Here is a 23,394-nt window from a genome sequence, read left to right on the forward strand (position 1 = left end):
TGACGATTCGAGTCTCAGATGAGAAGCAGATTAGTTGAATATTCACGATGACATATCTTAGGAGCCCGGAATTGACGGAACTGAAATGTACCACAAACTACAGCAAGGTGGAGTTTACAAAACTACGAAGAAGTCCGCGCACTCACTTTCGTGCCGCAAGTCAGCGGCCGCGGACGATGAGCGAGCGGAAAAAAGGGTTACGAGACGTCTTTCGGTCAAAAACTCGGGAAGCAGATTGGCAATATCAGAAATTGGGCAGTAATATTGGCGCTTGAAATGGGTTTAGAAATAAAATAAGATACCAATTGCCTGTACCCATTCGACTATTCCAGGGGATCATCATCGATGGTGTAGATGCCCACATCATCGATGCCCGCTTTGGTAAGCTCATCCTCCGGATATGCCTCGATGTGTGACCAGATCTTGTCATCGATCGAGCTGTAGGCCTCTTCAATGTAACGGAGGGAGCTTTCCCCTACTCCAAGAGCCCACAAATGACGGAGGTTCTGGTCCAAGGCTGCCTGTAATTCGTCCGCAAAATCGAATTGTACTTCATCCTGGTAGTACTGGCTTGTGAGCTCCAGGATCCGAAGAGGGAGGGAGTGCAGTTCCGAGGGTGGGGCAGAATGGCCAAGAACTCCACGAAGTCGAGGGGAACCTTGAGGTAGAAGAGTCGTTCAAGCCCGTACAGCACAGTCGTATCCAATTCATCGGTGAACATGTCCCGGTTGTCTCGGTCAATGATGAGCGCTTCAAGCTTTGTGCGGATTTGCTGGTTAGAAAGAAGGCTCTCCAGGATCGGGGTGTCCAGATTCTTGCACTGTTTCAGTTCGATCCGGCGAATGTTTGGAGGCCAGTCAAAATCCGCCATCAGATCCGCACTCAGAGTACCACCGATAACCATGGAAGAAAGCTTTGAAGGCCAGTGCCCAGTCGAGGTGGCGAGTTCCATGCCAGATGGCAGATTGAGAGTCAAGAGCTCTGGGAGGTTGCTGACGGTTCTTTTCAAGAGTGAAAAGCCGATCATACCGCCGCGGACCAAGCTCAAGTCAAGTTGGCGCAATTGATGGCACTTAGCGATCGATGCCAGGCTATTGACTCTATTTTGAGAGTTAGCTGATGCCACGGAAGTCAGGAACTGAGAGTCTTACGAGATACCAGTCTGCGGAGCAATGAACACGACTAGACTTTTCTTGACACGGCTCAAGAGTCGCGAGGTCAAGCTGTTCGAGCTCTGATGCACCAGAGAGCCCAAATGCAGTATCTTCACCAGGGAGCCAAAGTCCATTTGGCTTTTTTTAGCTCCTCGAGGTGGGCATACTGTATTGGTGAATTGCAGAAATTTGTTTCCCTGCCATATCTGAGGAACCCTGTAGAGATGAGGGGTGCCAACCGAGTACCACTGTCGTGAGACGAGGCAAAAGTTGTAGAAGGTCTTTTGCCGTTCCATCATTTTCATTCCATCGGGGTCGTACGATTGATCGAACCACAGCATTGCAGCAATGATCAAAAGAATCTCCGTTGGGAGATAAAGGCCGCCGGTAGTCGGCATGATGGTTGAGATTGCTTTTCTCTGGTTATTCCCTGAAATCGGGGTCTTTCACTCTGAGAACGATGTGAATTGGAGGATTTCAGGATGCAATACGCGTGTTGACTGCAAATAGAGCCATGATGACCCTGTTGATTGGCGGTGGGCTCGGCGGTGGTCGTCTATGCCGATCAGACTGCCCTTCTCTGTCCAGATTGTGTCTATCGATGTGGCCTTTGGACAAACATATGCATATGCAGTACCCGGTGGGTGCTTGCAGGACGGCAATTCGGAGAAAGCAATGAGCAGCGAGTGGGGCGGAAGCGGAAGTAGATCGGAGATGATATCACCCCCTCAAAACCCCAATGAGTCAAGCTCTTTCTACTTTTCCATCCTCGATCGAGCCTCTGAAATAATCCGGAGCTGCACTTGCACTGGCAGACCACAATGAGGCCCACGGCAATGCCACGATCACTCGGGCTATTCCAGACCGCCCGAGTCGGGTACTCGTTGGGTCGCCGCGCTATCCAGACCGCAAGCAGCTCGCGCATCCCTAACTTCGCATTTGCATTCGAGTGAGTCAAGGCCATGTGCGTCCATGACCGTCAATTGGTGCTCAGGTACTCACAGCTCATTATAGCATTGACGGCGTCCTCCTTCGAGCTTCAAAACCGATCCCCGGCGCGGCCAAGTCATTGCGCCTACTAAAGGACCAAGGCATTCCGTTCATCCTCCTCACGAATGGCGGTGGAAAACATGAGACAGAGCGTGTGGCGGAAATCAGTGAGAAGCTCGATGTATCTCTGGACTCGACGCATATAGTTCAGAGTCACTCCCCTTTTGCGGAACTCGTCAAAGGTGAGGACGAGACCAGTGCTCTGGAACATAAGTGCATTTTAGTCGCAGGCGGCGATGGTGACAGCTGCAGACGTGTTGCTGAACGGTACGTCGAGACACTCGAATCTTTTGTCTTGTTCATCTTGCTCTTTCTTTGTCTCTTCGCTCGGAATGGGCCCGTTGCTGACCGACCGGACTCATCAGGTATGGGTTCAAGAACGTTGTGACCCCGGGCGATATTTTCATGGCCAATCCTGCTATCTGGCCATTTTCGAAGAACTACACGGACTATTACAAGACGTTCGCGCGCCCTCTTCCTCGAATTTCTGGGTCACAGGATTCAACCAATGGGCTTAAAATCGATGCGGTGTTCGTTTTCAATGATCCTCGAGATTGGGCCCTAGACACGCAGGTGATCATGGATCTGTTGCTCTCCTCCAATGGAGTCATGGGTACCCTTTCGGAAAAGAACGGCCGGTCCGATCTGCCCAATCATGGTTACCAACAAGACGGGCAACCCTCTTTGTATTTCTCGAATCCTGATCTGTGGTGGGCAGCTGCCTACCATCTGCCTCGACTTGGCCAAGGAGGGTTCCGAGAAGCACTCGAAGGCGTTTGGGCTGCAACCACGGGCGGCCCCAGCAAGGGTATTGAGTTGAAGAAGACCGTGATTGGAAAGCCCTATCAAGCGACTTATGAATTCGCAGAAAGACAACTTCTGCGCAATCGAGCGCACTCTTTCAGCAGTGCAACAAACCTTCCTCCTTTGGAACGAGTATACATGGTCGGTGATAATCCCGAGTCGGACATCCGGGGTGCCAATTCATACAGAAGTGAGATGGGCAGCAGCTGGCAGTCCATCCTTGTGCGCACAGGTGTGTATAGCGGTGGCGAGCCGATATGGACTCCACAAGTTATTGCAGATGATGTTCAGGAGGCTGTTCAATGGGCATTGAAGGCCTCAAAGTGGAATTAGACCAAATAGACGATACAGGAATTCACCGTGTACATGAAAGTGCTGCAGAGCTTTGAGGTGATGCTTTGCATGTGTTTTGGTTTACGAGCTTCACGTCAGGTCGCGTTAACCTCGGATTTTATATTCTCCCGGAATTACCTGTCCTATATCTGTAGTTCACCGTAGGGGATAGCCCATGTTTGCTCATGTCGAGAGTCATATCCCTCTTCAGGTCCTGTTCTGCCGCCTGAGATATCAGGCTTGAATCTGGATCAGATCAAGTGAGCATCACCTGACTCATCCCCTCTTAGGGCTTAGGGTAATGCGGGACGGCGGGGTGACTCAAGACAAAGCATTGATCGTCACAAGAGCTTCTTATCGACGTCGGAATCATTGAGGTAAGACGGTCACTATCAGGTCCACTTCACAAGGCGGTCGATTAAATCTGATCTTCTAGAAACCATGGCGGACTCCGAATTACCCACTCGTCCTAAGCCGGAAGAGACCACCCAGGCCACGCCTGCGGAAGGCGGCGACTCCAAGAACGCCAGCAAGAATGCCCTGAAGAAAGCCGCCAAGGAGAAGGCAAAGGCCGAAAAGGCTGCTGCTCGTGCAGCTCAGGAGAAAGCGCAAGCTGCGGCCGCCGAGGCTAACGACACTGCAAAGGGTCTGTATGGCCAGCTTCCCGAAACCAACGACGTCATTTCTGCTACACGCTTCAGCGAGCTTTCAGAAGAGTATTACGAGAAGGAAGTGACGGTCGTGGCACGCGTCGATAATGCGCGCGTACAGAGTGCCAAGCTTGCTTTCCTGATGCTGCGCCAGCAGGGACAGAAGGTCCAAGCCGTCATTGCAGCTGCGGAGCCCATCTCTCGTCAGATGATCAAGTACACCGGCGGATTGAACGTGAACTCCATTGTGCAGGTCACCGGTATTGTGAAGAAGCCTGAGATCCCCATTTCCTCCGCAACCATCAGCCATCTCGAGCTCCACATTCGCAAGGTGTACATGATCTCCGAGGCCGCGCAGATGCTCCCAATGCAAGTGAAAGATGCGGAACGTCCTCCCCCTACCGAGGCTGAGGAAGGGCAGGTCGACGCCGAAGGTGCTCCTATCGTCACTTTGAAGACCCGTCTGGACAACCGTGTGCTGGATCTTCAAACAGAGACTAGCCAGGCCATCACCTGGATCTCCAGCGGTGTCGCTCAGTTGTTCTCTGAATACATGATCAAGAGCGGCTCTCGATGGATCTTCACCCCCAAGCTGGTTGGTGCTGCCACGGAAGGTGGAAGCAATGTGTTCGAGGTCAAGTACTTCAAGCGCAACGCCTATCTTGCCCAGAGTCCTCAGCTGTACAAGCAGATGTGCATTGCTGGCGACATGGAGAGCGTCTTTGAGATTGCCCCTGTTTTCCGTGCAGAGGATAGCAACACCCACCGTCACTTGACTGAGGTGAGTGTGTGTCAAGAGCCTGATGCTCGGAAGATGTGAAACTGGGAGTGGGACATGGGCTAACTTAGTTTGCAGTTCGCTGGTCTCGATTTCGAGAAGACCTTCCAGAACCACTATCACGAGGTTTTGGACTTCGCTGAAGATCTCCTCGTTTTCATTCTTACCCAACTCAAGGAGCGTTACGCTCCTCAAATCGCCACTATCCAAAAGTCTTATCCCAAGGCAGGCGACTTCAAGCTTCCCAAGGATGGCAAGGCCTTGCGTCTGAACTACATGGACGGTGTCGCCCTCTTGAAGGAAGCCGGTGTTGACATGTCCGAGCAAGAGCGCTTCGAGAACGACTTCACCACTGCCATGGAGAAGCAGCTGGGTCAAATCATCCGTGACAAGTACGACACCGACTTCTACGTCCTTGACAAATTCCCTATGGCGGTTCGTCCTTTCTACACCAAGGCCGACCCGAAGGACAGCCGCTTCTCCAACTCGTATGACTTCTTCATGCGCGGTGAGGAGATCATGTCTGGAGCGCAGCGTATCAACGACATCAAGGAGCTGGAGGCTTCTATGCGTGCCAAGGGCTTGGACCCCACTCAAGAGGGCTTCGAAGATTACCTCAATGCCTTCCGTCAAGGCTGCCCGCCTCACGCTGGAGGTGGCCTGGGTATGAACCGTATCGTGATGTTCTTCCTTGGTCTTCCCAATGTTCGCTTGGCTTCGCTGTTCCCTCGTGACCCACAGCGCCTGCGGCCATGAGCTGAACTTTCCCAGTGTAAATAGCAAATAAAAGTAAACAATTCATACCACGGCCATTTTGATTCTATTCGTTTTTCTTCCTTTTTTTGGCGTTGATCTTTACGTTGAGAGCCTGCGGGGCAACTCCGGTTTCTTTCTTTCGTGAAAATTATGAAGTGTCACACGATGTCTTCAAGAGAGGAGATGATATAATGTTGTAGAGGTGTATCTAGCGTAGGAGCGCTCCACGAGAGGGTAATATATGCCCTTACCCGGGAGCTCCTTACACGGCCTACTCCAATCTCTTGCTGAGTATCGCGCCGTACCAGACAGTTGCTATAAAGCTGACCATGTTCACCAAGCTAGAAAGACCGTGAATCCGGCCGAACTTCTTGTTGAGAGCCATCATCTCCTTGGAATGAGGAGGAGCATCATAGGATTTCTTGCCATCACGAGTTTCTAGCGACACACTCCCGTAAGTAAAGACTCTTTAATCAAGCTTGAATAAAAAATATACTTGCCTTGGTGCTTGCGCTCTCGCATAGTCTTCACAGTCAATGGGCGCAGGACAAACATGTTGATCAGTCCTGTGATCGCAACAGTGGCCATTGGGAGTAAAGTATTGAAGCGATTCTCAGGCGCTGCAAGCCCCGAGAGACCCAGAGCTTGACCGTGTCTGCTCGCAGTCAGGGCGACCACGATGGGCAGTGCAGTCTGCATCGAGAAGTATACTGGAAAGATTGCCGTTTGTAAAGTAGCGAACTGTGGCCGCGGAAGAGCGCGGAATGCTACAATACCACCAACAAAAGACTACATTCATAGGTCAGAGGAGCTACTCTTCGATTGATTCAAGACTTGGGATGCCGGTATTACCTGGAACACTTGGGTTCCGAGTAGGGTGCCATAGCTAGGAAGATGTTAGAGGGACCTCTGAAGACAGGCTTTTGCCAGTGCTTGTGAGGGCTAGTAGATACATGCCTCAGAATGTGGTAGGGGCGTGGGTCAGTCATGATGTGAGATACGGCAGTGCCTTTGTTGGAATATCCAGTCTGGTGGTTGAAGTTCAGCGTCAAGAGGCTCGCAATACGGAAGATAAAAGGTGGTGGTGGTCGGAGCTATTGATAACCACGGCCTCCGAGTTCCGAAACTGCTTATTGCCAGCATGCTTTCCACTCCTTGTATGCTATGGCCACGCACACAGAGATCCGGCCACACAGATCAAGTGATGTCATGTGCGCGTGTCTGGAGCTAAACCAAAAGGGTAATCCACGCGTCTGCCTACTCCGCAGGTCTTTTGAACAATTGGCGTTTTTGGACTACTTTGTTTATTTCTCCCCCGAGATTAGACTCAGAATCAAGGGCGATTCACAATGGCAGATAAGGAAGCCACTGTCTATATCGTTGATGTGGGGAAATCTATGGGAGAGCGTCGACATGGCCGTTCCGTAACAGACCTGGAGTGGGCTATGCAGTATGTTTGGGACAGAATCACAACTACGGTAAAACAGTTGGCTTTGCAGTCTTCTTGGCCCAGCATACCTAGCTGACTTGCTCTGTAGGTATCAACAGGTCGTAAAACTGCGACAATAGGTGTCGTCGCCTTACGATCTCAAGGTACGTGTCCAGGTCTATCTAGTTGAGACACCCGGCGGCTGAGAATGATAGAAACCTCGAACGAACTTCAGGAAGATGGCAGCTTTGAGAAAATTACCGTTTTGCGAAACCTTGGGCAGTAAGGCTTTTTTTTACGCAGCCTAGAGTGCTTTTTGTACTGACCGTTTAGAATGCTCATGCCCGACATTCGGCGACTCCAATATGCTCTTCAGCCGAGCTCAACCAACAGTGGCGACGGTAGGCTATTGTGTCCTTGGCAGTGTGGTCTTGCATTGAAACATAGCGCTGAAAGTTTTCCGCAGCAATTTCCTCGATAGTGATTGCAATTCAAATGATCAACACCTACACCAAAAAGCTCAAATACAAGCGGAGAATCGTCCTTGTCACAAACGGGACTGGACCGATGAACAATGAGGGCATCGAGGAAATTCAGAACAAGATCAAAAAGGATGGAATAGAACTTCTAATTTTGTCAGTCGCCACATTGAGTCTTCACTGGTAGATGGCAACTAACTATTTGCAGGGGAGCGGACTTTGACGATGCAGACTTTGGTGTGAAGGAGGAGGATAAAGACCCCCACAAGGTATCTATCAGTTCTCGCTTGACAATCTCGACACAAATTCTTATTTGCATATTAGGCTGTGAACGAGAGACTCCTCCGCGAGTTTGCAGAAGGCTGTGGTGGTGCTTTTGGAACACTCGAGCAAGCTGTGTCCGAGCTAGATATCCCTCGGATCAAGGTGACCAAAAGCATGCCATCTTTCAAGGGCTTTCTATCTCTTGGTGACGCCATGAATTATGGGACGGCGTTGCGAATCAACGTCGAACGATACTTTCGCACATCTGTTGCCAAGCCTCCCTCAGCATCCTCGTACGCCGTGCGTCCGGGTGGGACCGGGCAAGACGATCTCGAGAGCAATGAAGGGCTGACTTCCGTCAGAATGTCGCGCACATATCAAATTGACGACGAGTCTGCGCCTGGGGGGAAAGCTGATGTGGAGCGAGATGACCTTGCTAAAGGATACGAATATGGCCGTACCGCTGTTCACATCAGTCAAACCGATGAGAGTATCACGACACTCGAGACATTTGCAGGAATGGAGATCATCGGATTCATTCGGATGGATAAGGTATGTCTATCGAGTTTGCGCTTTTTTTCTGACTCAAAGCTGACAGCTCAATAAAAGTACGATCGATATCTTCATATGTCGAACACAAATGTGATCATTGCGGAGCGAGCGAATGACAAAGCGTCTCTTGCACTGTCATCACTCATTCATGCCCTCTTCGAGCAAGACTCGTATGCGGTTGCCAGGTTGGTGACCAAGGAATTAAAACCGCCGATGATCGTATTGCTCGCCCCGTCCATCGAGTCAGATTACGAATGCCTCATCGAGGCTGTCCTCCCATTTGCGGAGGATGTCCGCTCTTACCAATTTCCACCGCTGGATAAGGTGGTGACTGTTTCTGGGAAAATTGTCACCGAGCACCGCACTCTTCCAAACGATGAGTTGAAGCAGGCCATGAGTGACTATGTGGACAATATGGAATTGGATGGAGACGAGTAGGTTCCCCTCCACGGCCAAGAGGTCTTTCATTTCAAACGCTCACGTCATCTCGTCAGATTGCCAATCGAGGACTCTTACTCTCCGCTTCTTCACCGAATCGAGTCTGCCGTACGACACCGTGCGGTGCATCCCAATGACCCAATCCTTGAGCCATCGGAGCAACTCACTAGATTTGCACACCCGAGTCAAGACTTGATTGAAAGAGCCAAGCCTTCTTTAGAGAAGCTAGTTTTGGCATCCAATGTCAAGAAAGGTCAGTTAGAGCAGCCACTACTGCTAGTCAATCACACCAGAAACTCACTCTCGCCATTCCAGTCCCGCCCAAGACGAAGGGTCGTAAGCGTCTTCGCGAAGCTGAGAAACCGTTATCCGGTCTCGACGTCGATGCGCTTCTTAAGCAAGAGCCCAAACGCACCAAAATTTCTTCAGAAAATGCAATCCCCGAGTTCAAGCAGATGCTCTCTCGAGCTGATAGCCTTGAGATCATCCACGATGCTGTAAAGCAGATGGCGGGTATTGTTGAGAACCTCATTCAACACAGTCTCGGGAATGTGAATTATGATCGCGTCATTGAAAGTCTTGGAACGATGCGCGAAGAGCTGGTGGATTACGAAGAACCAGCACTCTACAACGACCTGATCCACGCCCTGAAAGATAAAATTCTCAGGGAGGAGCTGGGTGGGGATCGACTGGAGCTTTGGTGGCTTATTAGGAAGGGTAAATTGGGACCTATCGATCAGAAAACGTCGGAAGTTTCCACCGTCTCGGAGCAAGAAGCAAAAGAGGTGAGAGGATAACATCATGAATTTCTCTTGGGCATGTTGGCTGACAGATTCCCACAGTTTCTTTCTACCCATGAAAGTCCCGGACTTCATGTGTAGGATTTAGATCAGGGTTATCGAGTCGTGATCATGGGATAAAGTTTATGGCATCCCTTTCAAGACGAAGCTGATTCGAATGGTTCATCCATTGTTCTTGCAAAAAAGTAAAGTATCTGAAGCGCTCAATGTGAAGGAATTAAACTTCGCCATGCACATGCCGGGAATCAAAATGATATTGGAGAACGCCCGAAAATGAGACCACTTGAAACGAAAGAGTACACGGTGTGCTGTGTGCAGAATGCAGGGACTGAACGCGTCGGGTAATCGCTTGTGTCCGCATATGCTTTATGAGATCTTGCCAATTCTCTTCTTGGCAATCTCGAGTTTCGCGTTCAGCCTGTAATTCTGTATTAGCCCAATATTCACAAAAGCGTGCAAATTCAAGGGTCGACACTAACCGATCGGTATCCTCGTCTGCCAACTTCAACAGCTCATTCTGTACTTCCAGTTCCTCATGTATAGCATTCCCCAGCTCTCTTTGTCGAATGATTATTTTCAAGAGATCCTGGACGTCTTGATCTTGATCCCGCATCGTCTGCTGCTGTAACTGCAGCACTCCTTCATTGTCCAGCTCGCGCGTGCGCTCGGTTTCCTTGCCAAGAACTCTCCCCGAGCGGGTTGCATTTCGACGTGTGCCAGCAGTGTCGATGTTGTTTGCTTTCAGTAGGGCCTCCTTGTCTTCGATTGAGGCAACAGCATTATCAAGCCGGCTCTTTGCCGCCATGGCGTGCAGCAGGTCTTCTAATCCATCTTTTTCCTTGCGTGCATTGATGAGCAGATCTTTCCGGCGGCGAAGCTCTCCGTCTCCCAAAGCGGAAGAAGACCGTGCAGAATCTTGGTTTCCTCGCGCCCCGAGGTTTTTCAACCCTTCCTCAAGGGTGGAAATCATTGAGCCTGCCCGGACGAGACTGGATTTTGCTTGCGCGGAGCTCTCATGTTGTTTCTGAGGAGTCGTCTCCTGGTCCCGGCGGGAAAGTTGAAGCCGAGCATCGTGTAAATGGGACTTCATGTCGCGATAATAGTCTAGCCAAAGCGTCGGATCGTTGATCGAAGCATTTGCCGCCGAACCTGGGTCTGTGATGGCAGCATGGAGTCGAGACGAGGTATTTGATGTTCCAGCGGTGGTAGAGGCTGTCGCTGCGGAGGGAAGATTCAGAAAGGCTCGCCATGCGGATGAAGTGCGCCATCGCCCATCTGGCGCTTCATTTATGGCGCGAAGATATTCTTCAAGGCCGCGTCTGCGCTCTTCACGAAACCGCTCGTTGGACACTGTGTTGGAGAACCATGACTTTGAGGGGAGTGACACCGGGGGCTGGGCATTCGTCTGGCTGACCAGGTCGTTATGGAAAGCCGCAAAATCGGAATAGCGTTTGGAAACGGTGAAGGAGCGGAGTGGAAGGCGGAGGGTGATATGGTAGAGCGTGTGGGGAGGGGAGGAGTGGGAGATGGTTGTTGTAGGGATTGAAATCTCCACGGTCGGTGCCATAACTAGTAAGTCAATCACATCCACCTATGAGGTCGACGTCTCCAGGTCTACACAAGTCTGTCCGGATGGACGATAAGGAAAGCGGCAGTTGGGATGTGGAGGTGAACGCAAAGTGAGCGCAACGGAAAAGGAGCCCATGACGCAACCCCCCAAATGTAGTTTAGCCCCGAATTGTCAGGCATCAACATGCCGACGGAAGATCACCTGAAGCACGAGGGAGGAACAAGTCCCGAGTCATCTAAAGGGGTTTCGTCCAGACTGACAGCAAGGCAAAAGCATTCGAGGGTTTTCTGCTAGCAAATATTCGTTCTTGCTAAGCGTTGACTTGGCCGCACGTTGATGGGGATTGTGAAACACCGGCAAGCTTCAGCTTCAGGATCATCCGAACCGTACAACATTAAATTACATTTCACAGACAGCCTAGGTACTGTGAGAGTTTTTGAAGGCCCGAAAACCACGAGGTCATTTGCCAGGCTCTGGTCTTTCGTGCGGTGTAGTTTCCAAAGTCCATACCTCCCGCGCTTCAAGCAGGTCCCGTTGACCAAAAAATTCGCCGACTATGGTGATAATCATGTCCAACAGAATGCGCGCCTGTTGAACCGGGTCACCAGTAGAATCTTCTGCTGTTCGGCTTTCTGGCTCAACAGCCATGTCCTCCTCTAGTTGAGCCTTTAGCCGTGCCTTGGCCTCTTCAAGTGCCGATGATAAATCGGCATTCGCCATCTCTGCATCCGACTCGTCCAAGTTTGTTGCTGAATCTGGTAGCGCGGCTTGTTCATCTTGAGTCGCCGTGTCTTCTGGAGCATCCTCTGTTTCACCCGTGTCCGACTCGCCCTCATCACTATCTTCAACAGATCGTTTGAGCTCTGCTTCTCGTATCCTGAGCAGAATCTTGGCCGCACGTTTGCCAAGATCACGAATCTCGCCTACTTGCTCAGTAGCCAATTCTCCAACTTCACGGCACTTTCCCAAGAGTCCCCAGGACCAGGCTCCAACTCTTCGGACCAGATCAGGATCACCACCTCTGACGTTCTCTCCCAAGCTGCGGGCTAATATACCGAGTACTCGGAGTACACTTTCGGAATCCAAGCAAGCCAACTGCACCATCTGTGGGTCTTCGGTGAGCAACAGTCGTCGCCAGTCTTTACGGGCGGCTGGATTGCGGTCTGGGAGGCTAATCGGATGAGCGTCGTCGAGGGCAGCGATAGCGGTTGCGGGAGGTGTGCAGCGCAGTGTTGATCGAATGAGGAGGAATCGATGTCGGAGAAGGTTATAATAAGCTACCTGTGCCTCAGGGTACCCATCACCCGGCGAGGCGACCGGCTGTTGGTTGGCCGTGGGAGGCGCTATGTACGCCTCATCCTCGTAGAACCCAGCGGGGAATTTGAAAGTCTCTGACGTCTGTCCAAGAGTGTGGGTGGTAGGTTCGATCAATTCAATGTCCTTTTTTGCGGCCGTAGCAGTGAACAGGATTGGTAGCGAGTTGGCTTCAGATCTAGATGAGGGAGGTATGAGCCACAGTCTACACCAAAAGCGTAATGCGGGAATAGGCTAGGGAACGTGCAAAAAAAATTCAGCGGATGTACCACATCAGCTATAAACGAGGTAGACTTACCGAACCATGCGCAAATATTCCATGCCATCATCTGCAGATCCGTAAAAGAGCTCATCGCCTCCCTCGTCCAGCCCCGGGAATGCACTCTTCTGCCCAAACGTCGGGTCATTTTTGGGTCGTTCCTGAGATTCCGATGATGGGAACCTCCCTTGATCGCCTTGCTCCATCAGACGAGGTCGTTTAAAAGCCGATTCAGACATTGAGGACTTGCGCTTCTCGGCCATCCTCGGGGAATGCGAAGGCAATGAAGAAAGTTGGGGGGTTTAGCTCGGGGCCTAAGGCTCTAATCAGCAACCGTCGGCGATAAGGATCTTATCGCACTCTTATCGGGTCACGCAGGGTCCTCGTGCCAAGCCCTCCTGGAAGACCTACAATCATGATGGTCAATGATACCCATGAGACGAGATGGTGAGCATTTGAAGTGATATAATATGGGAGTGAGGACGATACCATTTCATAAGGCATGAACGTGGTGAGAAGGACTTTGTGGGAAGCTTTCCAAGGATACATACATCATACATAATTTGGGAAAGAGCTCGGTTGCCCTAAACAACAGGACGCCGGTACTGATTCGGAAAGAAAACAAGACCACCCACCCATAGACTCGTGATACTCAATTAGAAGTCCAAGCTTGCATGAGTTAAGCCGAGCCCTCGGCGAGAAAATTGAGTCAAATCAACGCTGCAACCTTCTCGTAGTTAATAATGCGGAAAGACAAGCAAAGTGAAGGAACCCAGTGTATATCCCGCTTCCGGGCTTCCAGCGCAAAGAATTCACTGAAAGGGAGGCACCCAGAGATCAACAGAATGAAGTGGTGCTGTGGATAATTCATTGGATGTGGTTTAGTATGGAGTACAGCTTCGCTCAGGGCTGCCCGAGTGCCCCATAAAGGAGGTGGATGCTGGAAGTACATGAGCGGAGTCCTCCAAGTGATCCACCAAAAGACCAGCGGACTCGACACACTCAAAGAACTGACATTCAATTCGCTTGTTTTTTTTTTCCTGACTGGATTGAAGCCAAAAGTCTTCAACTCGGTCCCTTACTCTCAATTTTTGTGAGTTGGTGAAAATGGGTTGAAAGAAAGGTTATATTGACAAGAGTATTGGTGGGCGCCATTGTATGTTGAGAGATATATTTTGAGTCGGCTGCTGTAGAAGCACCCCCAACCCGAAGGAATTTGTCTGGAGAAGTGAATGGATGACAAATGGGACTTGAGAAAAACCTCACCACCCGATTGCATCACTGATTTCACAAAATTAGTGGAATGAAGCGGACGGGAATGGCTTCAGGACGTAGCTGCTGCTGCTGTTGTTGCCGCTGTTGCTGATCTTGCGCGGAGTGGAGCACAGCGGAAGATCAACGCTGCAGCGGCCCGCTCGAGGATCCCTACCAACTCCACTGCGGATCCGGACTCGACTGTCATGCTTCACGGCATCCACGCCCCCAACAGAACACTCCTTCCTCATGAAATACCCAAAAGGAATCGAAGGACAAGATTTATTTTAGTTCCAGTTCCCTACATGTAACAGCGGGTGAGTGGCGTAGTGGGATGACCGACCACTGCTGCATAAAGCGAGTCCGCGTTCGATTCCGCGAAGGGGGGGTCACCCCGGGATCGAGGCTCTTCGGAGTCGACAAACTCCTGCATTGCGCATGGAGTTTTATAGCCTGCTCCCCCAGATGGGGATATGAGGGTGAATTTTTTTGTAAAAATGTTCCAAAGAGTTGGATTGTCTAGCCATGCCATTGAACTTGTTGATAGACCCACTTTGAGTCCGGTGGATCCCCATCTAGATGCCATTGTTGCCGAGTGAAGTTGATGGACTCGTTCGTGATGATTCCGGATCAAGCATGGATGGGAATATGCCTTTTGGCATCACAGCATCCACAAGAGGGGGAAAATTATGCTGACAGTGGGAGCGTGGAACTCAATATCAAGTCTGATTAGATTGTCAGTTTCAAGTCCTCAAATGTTTTGGGGAGCTCTCTAATGAGTTTTGAAGATGATGTAATGGAGGATTTTGAGAGTGACATCTCACAAATGTGATCAAAGCCATCCCATCCATGGACTGAAAGGGACAAGATTTCAGAAAAAGATAGAGTAGTCAATTCTCCGTCGATTCCAGCAATTTGAGACCTCCAGACGCAAAATGGGTGCGTTGACGCGCCTATACCCAACTCGAGTCAGTATTGAAAATCCGGGTGCAAAAAGTAAACAACTGACGCGTTCATCTCCAGAGGCCGCACCCCAAGGGGCAAAATTATGCTGAGACATGCTCGATGTTTCTGAGATTCAGCTTGATGGATCCTGAAGTTTTTGGATTGATTCAGGCCCTTTAAAGCTCTCTCAGGACCCCTTGGATGTGGCGAGCCAAAAATGAGCCCAGAGGCCGGGTGTACTTTGGGTATGAAAGTCTGTCAAGATATCGATAACGAATGATCAAGGTGTCTGAGGATAGCTGAAAAGCTAGCGCTTCTGCACACAGAGAAACGGTTTTTCTCGATGAAATGTGGGTGGAGATATTCCAGTTTTTTGTCTGTGCATCTATTTCAGAACCACGTGAAACACGGATTTTTGAAGTTTGACTGACCCCTGGGGACCCAATTCAGGTTTTGCGACCTTCAAAGACAGACTGGGTAAAATCAAGATAATTTTCATGCCCTGGGCGAATATTGGAGCGTTTTGATGCAGAAATGAACCTGACGTACGTCGATGCAAGTCTCGACTCGAATGGTGATGAAACGACGTGGCGGCTGACCGTGGGAAGTTTTCCCCCACAACCCCTTGTTGCTTGTCCCACGAGCTTTGGAACATGCACGACTAGCCTGAAAGACTATTTTCATCGTCGGATTATTTTTCGCAATGTAGAAAAAGAGTGATCAAAGCTTTGGTCAAAGCTCTAGAAGACGCTCTGAGCGCCAAGGTGTAATGCGACTGAAGCCGCGCAAAACATGGCGATTCAACATCAATAGATCGTCAGCCGCGGAGAAGTGAGCTTCGTCTTCAAGATCGAATCAGTGACACCACTCGAGTGTCAAATTAAAGCCTAGAAGCAAGCTTCATCCACCTGTTCAGGTGTCAGCAGGTGCCGGCAACGAGAGCCCACATTATCTGTGTGACTGTATGTGGGATCAAATCCCGGATTTGATTATATGTTCAATCTGCAAAAAGCATATTCTCGAGGAATGATCAACGCCACGTCCAGGTCTCTAGTTTCTCCAGCTGTCATCCCATTCAGAGTGTTACACCAAGACAGAACAGTGACAACCATAGCTCTCTTGGTCTCGACAGCATCAGCAATGCTGGGCTGGCAGACTTGGTTGTGTGAACTGAGATGTGAGAGAACAGCAACCTTTTGATTTTCATACAAGCATCTCAGGCCAATATATGACAGAATTAAAGTAGAGGTCTGAGCACAAGTGGATCTTGGCGGAAAGAAGAGTGGAGAGTGGAGAGCATCACGGTCTCCACTTTTGCTGGTGGGCTGATCGATTTCCTTGCAGAATCTTCTCCAGAACCCCACAACTCCGATAAGTCGATCGAGGTCGTCAATTTAAGCATTTCGACCAAGCGGAATCGACATAACGCTATGATAAAACTTTGAAATGGCTCATGTGTGACACGTGCTGTGCCTTGAATTTCTGACCGACAGACCTAGTGACCTCCTTAAGCGAGCCCCATCCATTGGCCTATCACCTGTGGGCTGGCGGTACTGGTTGGCTGATGATTACGTCATGCAACGCTGAAGGTCACGTTGGACTACCTACTCCGGTACCCATCCGGACTGGTACAGCAATCCAAGATGTCGTACCCCTTCTTCCTCCCACAGATGGCGTTGATTCCGGGAAGATAACATCGTCTTGAAAAAGCTTCCCGCCCGTTTCAGTCTTCTTTGTTGACAGGTCCAACTCTTTGATGAAAGCTGCGTGGAGCTCAAGCATGTCACTGCCAAGTCTTCTCCGGCTTATTGCATGGGGCTATCATTGCTGCAATCTGTTGGTATTTCGGCCGTAGCTTGCTGATCCAATTAAATGGGGAGTTGTGGTACCCACCACGGCAGCTGTGGCTGATAGGGGGAATGTCTTAGCTGCATGACAGCGACACCTTTGATGAATGCTAAATCGACCTTTTGGAGCATTTGTTCAGTGGTAGGATCGAAGATGGCTTGATCATTGATAGTGAGATTATCTTTGGTAGAGAGTATTTTCCATGTAGTGGCTCCAGGCTGACAGCCCATAGTTGGTGGGCTTCGTCTGTACAGAAAAGCCAGGAACTGCATGCCTTCCCATGGTCCGAAGATCAGGTTATAATAAAATTCAAGGGATCTTGTTGAAAGGTAAACTGAACAAGATCATCGTGAAAAAGGAATTCAAGCTGCTTCCCAGGGTACTCAGGTGACGGACGAGTCCACTGTGGCCCATCACATGATACAAGGTCCCAAAGTACCTAGTTCGTCCCGTGGCGAGATTAAAGAAAAAAGACCTCAAGTCCTGTAATTTCCAAAATGCCTGCCTCAAAAGCTGTATATGCTTAGACTTGCACCACATTTAGATCATGTCCGACTTGCTGAATCCTGATTTCTGTACTGAAGCTGAGAGAGAGGTTTATCAAATTCCACTGACTCCAGTGGACGTAGTTCTCATCTTGCATTTGGTGTTGCGGATCGGGATCTGCTCACCCAAATTCTCTAGATCCTCAGTTGAATTGTGTACCATCGACCAAACTCTTAAATCCCACACAGTATTCATGAACATATGCTGAACTGACCACGTACAACTGCACGAGTCTGGAAACAGCAAAGGTCTACCATTCGCAAGTTGAAGGCCCGACCGCTCGAGACACACTCTTTCACCGTACAAGGCTCGAGTGGGCTAGTTACGAGTGAGATACTGCAAATACATACACGAGCAGACGTTTGTTCCTGAAAATTCGGTGCACTCAGTAGTCCGTCATGTTCTGGCTTGTCCAAGTGATGGGATGGCGCTGGATGACGCTGGAAGGCAAGCGGACGCTCACGAGGACTCATGGTAGTGACTGCCTCACTCAGCCCAGAGAATCCCCCTGGACCGGCCAGACAAGGCATCCATTCTTGAATATTCAAGAAACATGAAGAATGAAGCGGCGTTCTTGAATCCAAGGCAGCGAGACATGAAACTAATGGGGACATTTTGCGATCGCGAGTTTGCGTGGGGCCTGTGGTTTCCCATCGCCCAGGCACGTACCTCGTGCAGCAGACAATGAGCGTTCCGCTGTCGTGATTGCGAACCCTAGGCAGATATGAGAGCAGCTGCAGCCTTGAGCGAGATGTTTGACTAGAATTTAGCGATGCCTCACGCCTCACTATAAAATGCATCGAAATCTCCCCTCGCTAGAACCTTTCCCTCCTCAGACGGTTCTTACCATTTCTCAGAACACACGTCAACACATCCAACAACTTCCACAACTACACATCAACTCTTACTTGATCAATATCAAGTACCTCATTCTCATCTCACCTCACTTCGATACACCAACACACCCTACACCGACTTCATCTTCCACCTTCCACCAACCAGCATCTACCGACCACCAAGATGCACTTCGTCATCCCTATCCTCGTTTTCGTCACGGCCAACCTCTGGGGGCTCTTCAATACCATCCCCTTCACCAACATCGACCCGGCCCGCTCGTTCTGGGACCGCGCCCTGGGAAGTGTACAGCTGGCAAGCACGGTGTACACTCTCGATCAACTCCCGCGCATCGTCGATGAGGGGACCTGGTTCGACCTCCTGAAGAAGGAGTACTTCGTCGGCTGGAGCACCACCATCCTACCAGAGATGGAGCCAGCCACGATCCCTCACCCCGGCCCGATCCCAACACTGGCCCCGCTGACCAGTCCTCACGGCCTGTCTTCCTCGCCTTCCTCGCCAACCTCGTCGACGCCGACAATCACCGGACCACCTTGCGCCGATACCCACGCACAGGCCTGCGGCGACCCCCTTGTCGAGTACCTGGTGTACGCGATCCTTGCCCTCGTTGTCTGGCTCGTCGTCAAGCAAATCGACCAGACTCGAGACCTGGCAATGGTCGCGGACCAGATCAGCCATTTGCAGGCTTGGCAAGGAAGCCTCTGGGACGGCATCGTCGACAACCACAGCAACCTCGTCTACCTGGTCAACGCGGCACATGCGATGCAACAAGCCGCACAGAAGCCGTTGCCAGTTGTAGAGGTCCTGGACGTCCACAGCCAACAAAGTGCTCCGTCGGATGAGAAGAGTAGTGCGGCGGTCGACCTGGCCCTGCATGAAGTCCTGGCCAGCTTAGACACGCTGCGTCAGACCATCGACCGGGGTACGGACGTTTGGGAGGGGTTCTGGGAACGGTTGGAGGTTAACCAATCGGGGTCATCAGAAACCCATCCGACCGATTTCAGTGTCGGCGACCCGATGGAAATCTAGGACACGGACCTGGGGCATGACGGGTGTGGAGAGACGGAGGGAAGGAGGAAGCAGAGAAGGAGGTGATGGTGGTGATTCACGAGGAGGAGAATGTGGTGGACAGAGGATGAGAAGGAGACTTTGCCGTTGTCCTTGGGAGGCGAGAGAGGCAGTAGATAGCTTCTGAGGATGAAGCACGCGGCTGGCCCGCGTGTTTCATCCTATATTTGTACAATATCAAGAGCAATGACTGATCATGAATGAAGTTGTTGATTTTACTTTTTTTCTCCCTGCGTAATTGATGAAGAGGCCTTTGAAGCGAAAGTTGAATTTGGGTATCTCAAGATCGAAAATGAAAGATGATTCATGCTGGCTGCTCGTTGAGATACTTTCGACAGGCCGCTTTGAGCATCTCAATACGCCTTTGAGTATGGATGAACACCTCCCGGTACATGTCGAGACTCTGTTGAACCACGTCCTGGCGAGTTTTGGAGCCCGCACAGATCTCAAGCATTTGCTTTTCCATTTCCTTGCGAAGAAACGGCTTGCTGAGTGAGATACTGTTTGGGAGACCAGCCACGACGTTGTCGTATCCTTCCACCAGCGCAACACCTAAATGGGTAGGAATCAGCTCTTCCACCTTACTTCTCCCACTTCCACGCTCGTTGACGACCACATATTGGCGGTCCTTGACCTTGGCAATGTGCTCCGCCATTGTCGCGTCCGTCCCGATACCGTTGGCATCCATCAGACCGATCAGCTCAGGTTCAGTCAAGTAGCTCGGAGCGGTTGTTTTCCCCTCGGAGATGTTCGCCTCTGTAGGTTCAAAGGTTTCGTTTCGTTCAAAATGGGGAAGCTGTTGGCTACTTTCCCATTTGTCATAGACATAGACGTCGAGATAATTTCTCTCCAGAACGAGCAATCCACTGGCATGAAAGAATTCATCGCCATATTGAATCTCTATGTCCGTCCCTGATCCCTTTGCATCGTCCGAACAGCAAGCCAGAAATCGCCGAACCACAAACTCGTACACTTTCCTCTCGTTTTCATTCAACGAGGTGGGAGCTACCCAACAGACTGGATGAATGGGAGGATGAGCTTTATCATTGTGGCGGCCAGATCGAGGTGTCCGGAATTTACCATCAATCAGGCTTGGACTCACAGTCAGCACTCCGTGTGCGGACACAAGAAAGCACGCGCAAAGGATCAACTCACTCTTTGGCATATTGGCCCCATCGGCTATCTGGGAATTGTTTCTCCACCAGCTTCTTCAAGTCAATTGCTTTGTCAAATTGATCCGTTTCGGTACGCGGATAGCTGATGAAACCTTTGGTGTAAAGGGCCTCCGCGACCTTCATGATAGTTTGACTGTCAATTCGAAGAAATCGACTGCCCATCATTTGAAGGTCCACAGTAGTCAACGGCAAGGGTCTCCATTTGCTCTTTGGTTTTTGATTCACTTTGGTCACCTTTGCCTGCTTCGCCATGAGGCAGCGTTCCAACATCATAATGACGGCTGCTCGATCAAAGAGATGGACACGCTTCCATAGGAAGTTGACCTTCTTGCCTTCCCGTTCAAGCATAACCTTGATACTCCAGAACGTCTCGGGCTTGAAGTTCTTTACGCGAAAGTACCGATCCACGACGAATCCAAGCGTAGGAAACTGACAGGAGCCTGGTCTTAGAATTAGACACAATACTTTGATGTTCAACGAAGGCGAAAGACCGACCATAACTGATGACTTTCTCTTTCAAAATAGCCGCAACAGCTTGCAGTTGGAGAGTTTGCAAGCGAGTAAATGCGGCACCAATTCGCAGATCTAGTTCAATTCTGGCCGCCACGGCATTTGCCTGGAACTCGTCAAGCTCCACCGGTGACCGAGCTGCTTGAAGAACATGACTAGCCATGTCAGTCCGAGTCAGTCACTTGCAGTTGTGTTGATCTTGATCATCACTGACGCTCTTTCCGTATTGCTGAACCTAGCTCGTTTGACTTCAATACGAGCATTGCCAGCTTTGGCTTGGTTGCGCACCTCGGTACCAATGTGCTCCCCTTCGCGATCGCAGTCGGTCCAGATGAAGAGCGCTTTGCTGTACCTCGCTTGATTGCGAATGTTTTCCGCAATCGGCTTCTTGTCCTGTTTACAGGATTAACTTCTCGGACTCATTTTTGAAAACCAAACCAGCCGAACCTTGTCTACATCTTCTTGAACTGGAGCTTCGAATAAAGCACCAGGCGGGCATGACATCCATCCTTTGTACTGAGAAGCAAAATCCAGCCCTGTAAGATGGCCTATCACACTGGTCATGGTCACTGAGCATTGTCCCCAGGCGCCCCCGAAATTGAAGTCGAATTCGTAGTTCTTGACATATTGATTGCCTCGAATGGCATGCTAGAAGCGATTCTTGATTTAGCCAATCCCTGCTATTGATTGGTAGCACCCTTCGGGTGAAAATCATACCGTCTGAAATGATCCGCCAGACAGGTGAGTGGCCACAGCACGGGCGATTGCAGGCTTCTCGGCTACACAAAGAATCTTACGTGCCATCGCGATCCTATTGCGCTACAGGCAGGCAAGGTCTCTGCGACGAAACGACAAGCCATCTTCCTCAACGGGAAGGCCGTGGCATTCAGACGCGAGTGTATGCCTGAGGCGGATAAAAAATGCGAATCGAGAAATGACGCGCTTGAATGCCTGAGGCCAGAAGATCGTGAGCGCATTAACCCGATGAGGTAACACAAGCTAGCATGTTACGTCCGCGAGCGATCCGGACTAGCGACGCCTTTTAATTTCCCTCCTCTTCGCCCCCCTCCTGCGTCGTGTCTTCTCGAGCGAGTTCTCACACGATCGTGCTCGTCTTCCGCAGTCATGACTTCGCTTTCGCTTCCGCTTCCTCGCGTCGATTCCCTCGCGGACTACACATCCTTCAAGCTCACTGTTCAGCCTTTCCTCGAACAGCTGCAATGGCTACCTGCAAGTTTGCGGGAAGCTGGTCTGAACCTGAGTAACTTGAAGGAAGTGTATCTAGCGACCAACCCCATGGTCTCAGCCTTTGCGCTATGCTCTGTCCTGGCCTGTTTCTTTTTCGTAGCCGCGGAAATCAACCGGAACTTTTCCCAAGTGGATCGCTTTTGGAGCATCCTGCCTGCTGTGTACAACGTGCACTTTGCGGTCTGGGCACGCATGTCCGGCATTGAAACCCAAACGGTCTTCACCATTGCTGTTCTCAGTGTTTTGTGGAGCGTATGCATGGCCCTCTTCACTGACTTGGACCTTGGAGACATAAAATTTGCTAACGTGAGATCGTCACGAATAGGCACGATTGACCTTCAACTACTGGCGTAAAGGAGGCTACAAGATTGGGTCCGAGGATTACCGCTGGGAGATTGTTCGAGCGCAAGTGAACAATACTTTCCTGTTCACCATCTTCGATTTCACCTTCATCGCGTGGATCCAGTCTCTGCTGCTCCTGCTCATCACTGCCCCTACCTACGCTTTTGTTGTGGCCGCCTACAACCAAACCAGCGAGGTTTTCAGCCCCGCGGACCTGGCTTTCTCGCGGTCGACCATTTTCATTCTGATTGTCGAATTCTTCGCCGATCAGCAGCAATGGGACTTCCAGACGGCGAAGCATGAGTATCAGAAGACTGCGCGCGTTCCCGACCGCTACCGGGACAAGTTCACACCCGAGGATCTGGAGCGCGGCTTCGTTGTCAGTGGTCTCTGGTCTTGGTCGCGTCACCCCAACTTTGTCTGCGAGCAGGCTGTCTGGGTGACAATGTTCCTCTGGGCTGCTTATCGCACCGGAACTTTCTTCTCATGGATCGGCATCGGTGTCGTCGGCTATCTTCTCATTTTCCAGGGCAGCACACGTCTGACCGAGTCGATCAGTGCCAAGAAGTATCCCGAGTACAGCGAGTACCAGGCTCGCGTGGGGAGATTTATCCCTCGTCTGTCCGTGGAGCCGAAGAAGGTGAAGGCTGCCGCCCAAAAGGCTGCGGCCAAGGTCGAGAACGCGGAAGACAAGAAGAGCAAATAAGCCGCTACTGGCGACTGGTTGTCCGCGCTTCGAGCACCAGGGAGTTGATCACGGTCTATGGCTATATCGTCCTTGCCTCTCGAGTGAAAGACTGAGCGGTGATAATCGTATTGGATTTGAGCATGCGCTGATTTATCTCTGACTTTTCACACATATGACTCTCAACTCTTCCTTGCTCCATAGATTGATGTGGTCAATAATGCAATCACCTTGTCCTCATTGCTGACTAGAAATTCCTTCAAACGAGGAGTTCGAAGGCAAGACCTG

At 50.6% G+C, this 23,394-nt stretch overlaps 9 protein-coding genes across 9 annotated transcripts; 5 read left to right on the forward strand and 4 right to left on the reverse strand.

Moving 5' to 3' along the window:
* Positions 1-323: 323 nt before the first annotated feature.
* Positions 324-1,552, reverse strand: POX_b02552 (uncharacterized protein; the record flags this gene model as incomplete). Its single annotated transcript, XM_050111465.1, has 3 exons — positions 324-517; positions 568-1,100; positions 1,152-1,552. The coding sequence occupies 3 exons, from the start codon at positions 1,550-1,552 to the stop codon at positions 324-326; spliced, it is 1,128 nt and encodes a 375-aa protein (XP_049971811.1).
* Positions 1,553-1,975: 423 nt separating this feature from the next.
* Positions 1,976-3,341, forward strand: POX_b02553 (putative CDP-alcohol phosphatidyltransferase; the record flags this gene model as incomplete). The annotated part of the gene is made up of 3 exons (XM_050111466.1): positions 1,976-2,103; positions 2,169-2,471; positions 2,570-3,341. 3 exons carry the CDS (start codon positions 1,976-1,978, stop codon positions 3,339-3,341), a joined length of 1,203 nt encoding a protein of 400 aa, XP_049971812.1.
* Positions 3,342-3,782: 441 nt separating this feature from the next.
* On the forward strand, positions 3,783-5,525 carry POX_b02554 (Aspartate--tRNA ligase, cytoplasmic; the record flags this gene model as incomplete). The annotated part of the gene is made up of 2 exons (XM_050111467.1): positions 3,783-4,772; positions 4,848-5,525. The coding sequence occupies 2 exons, from the start codon at positions 3,783-3,785 to the stop codon at positions 5,523-5,525; spliced, it is 1,668 nt and encodes a 555-aa protein (XP_049971813.1).
* A 271-nt stretch (positions 5,526-5,796) lies between these two features.
* POX_b02555 (uncharacterized protein) lies at positions 5,797-6,514 on the reverse strand (the record flags this gene model as incomplete). Its single annotated transcript, XM_050111468.1, has 4 exons — positions 5,797-5,963; positions 6,026-6,314; positions 6,378-6,411; positions 6,483-6,514. 4 exons carry the CDS (start codon positions 6,512-6,514, stop codon positions 5,797-5,799), a joined length of 522 nt encoding a protein of 173 aa, XP_049971814.1.
* Positions 6,515-6,874: 360 nt separating this feature from the next.
* POX_b02556 (ATP-dependent DNA helicase II subunit 2) lies at positions 6,875-9,568 on the forward strand (the record flags this gene model as incomplete). Its single annotated transcript, XM_050111469.1, has 11 exons — positions 6,875-7,003; positions 7,064-7,118; positions 7,170-7,236; positions 7,288-7,355; positions 7,421-7,589; positions 7,642-7,702; positions 7,758-8,249; positions 8,307-8,683; positions 8,744-8,940; positions 9,003-9,472; positions 9,530-9,568. The coding sequence occupies 11 exons, from the start codon at positions 6,875-6,877 to the stop codon at positions 9,566-9,568; spliced, it is 2,124 nt and encodes a 707-aa protein (XP_049971815.1).
* A 285-nt stretch (positions 9,569-9,853) lies between these two features.
* Positions 9,854-12,893, reverse strand: POX_b02557 (uncharacterized protein; the record flags this gene model as incomplete). The annotated part of the gene is made up of 4 exons (XM_050111470.1): positions 9,854-9,905; positions 9,967-11,078; positions 11,568-12,549; positions 12,670-12,893. 4 exons carry the CDS (start codon positions 12,891-12,893, stop codon positions 9,854-9,856), a joined length of 2,370 nt encoding a protein of 789 aa, XP_049971816.1.
* Positions 12,894-18,243: 5,350 nt separating this feature from the next.
* POX_b02558 (uncharacterized protein) lies at positions 18,244-19,107 on the forward strand (the record flags this gene model as incomplete). The annotated part of the gene is made up of 1 exon (XM_050111471.1): positions 18,244-19,107. One exon carries the CDS (start codon positions 18,244-18,246, stop codon positions 19,105-19,107), a length of 864 nt encoding a protein of 287 aa, XP_049971817.1.
* A 343-nt stretch (positions 19,108-19,450) lies between these two features.
* Positions 19,451-21,635, reverse strand: POX_b02559 (DNA topoisomerase 3; the record flags this gene model as incomplete). Its single annotated transcript, XM_050111472.1, has 6 exons — positions 19,451-20,237; positions 20,302-20,761; positions 20,817-20,986; positions 21,046-21,224; positions 21,279-21,479; positions 21,549-21,635. 6 exons carry the CDS (start codon positions 21,633-21,635, stop codon positions 19,451-19,453), a joined length of 1,884 nt encoding a protein of 627 aa, XP_049971818.1.
* Positions 21,636-21,956: 321 nt separating this feature from the next.
* POX_b02560 (uncharacterized protein) lies at positions 21,957-23,127 on the forward strand (the record flags this gene model as incomplete). The annotated part of the gene is made up of 2 exons (XM_050111473.1): positions 21,957-22,331; positions 22,405-23,127. The coding sequence occupies 2 exons, from the start codon at positions 21,957-21,959 to the stop codon at positions 23,125-23,127; spliced, it is 1,098 nt and encodes a 365-aa protein (XP_049971819.1).
* Between the last annotated feature and the right edge of the window lie 267 nt (positions 23,128-23,394).

Source organism: Penicillium oxalicum, chromosome II, assembly GCF_001723175.1.
Source record: "Penicillium oxalicum strain HP7-1 chromosome II, whole genome shotgun sequence".
Classification (NCBI taxonomy): domain Eukaryota; kingdom Fungi; phylum Ascomycota; class Eurotiomycetes; order Eurotiales; family Aspergillaceae; genus Penicillium; species Penicillium oxalicum.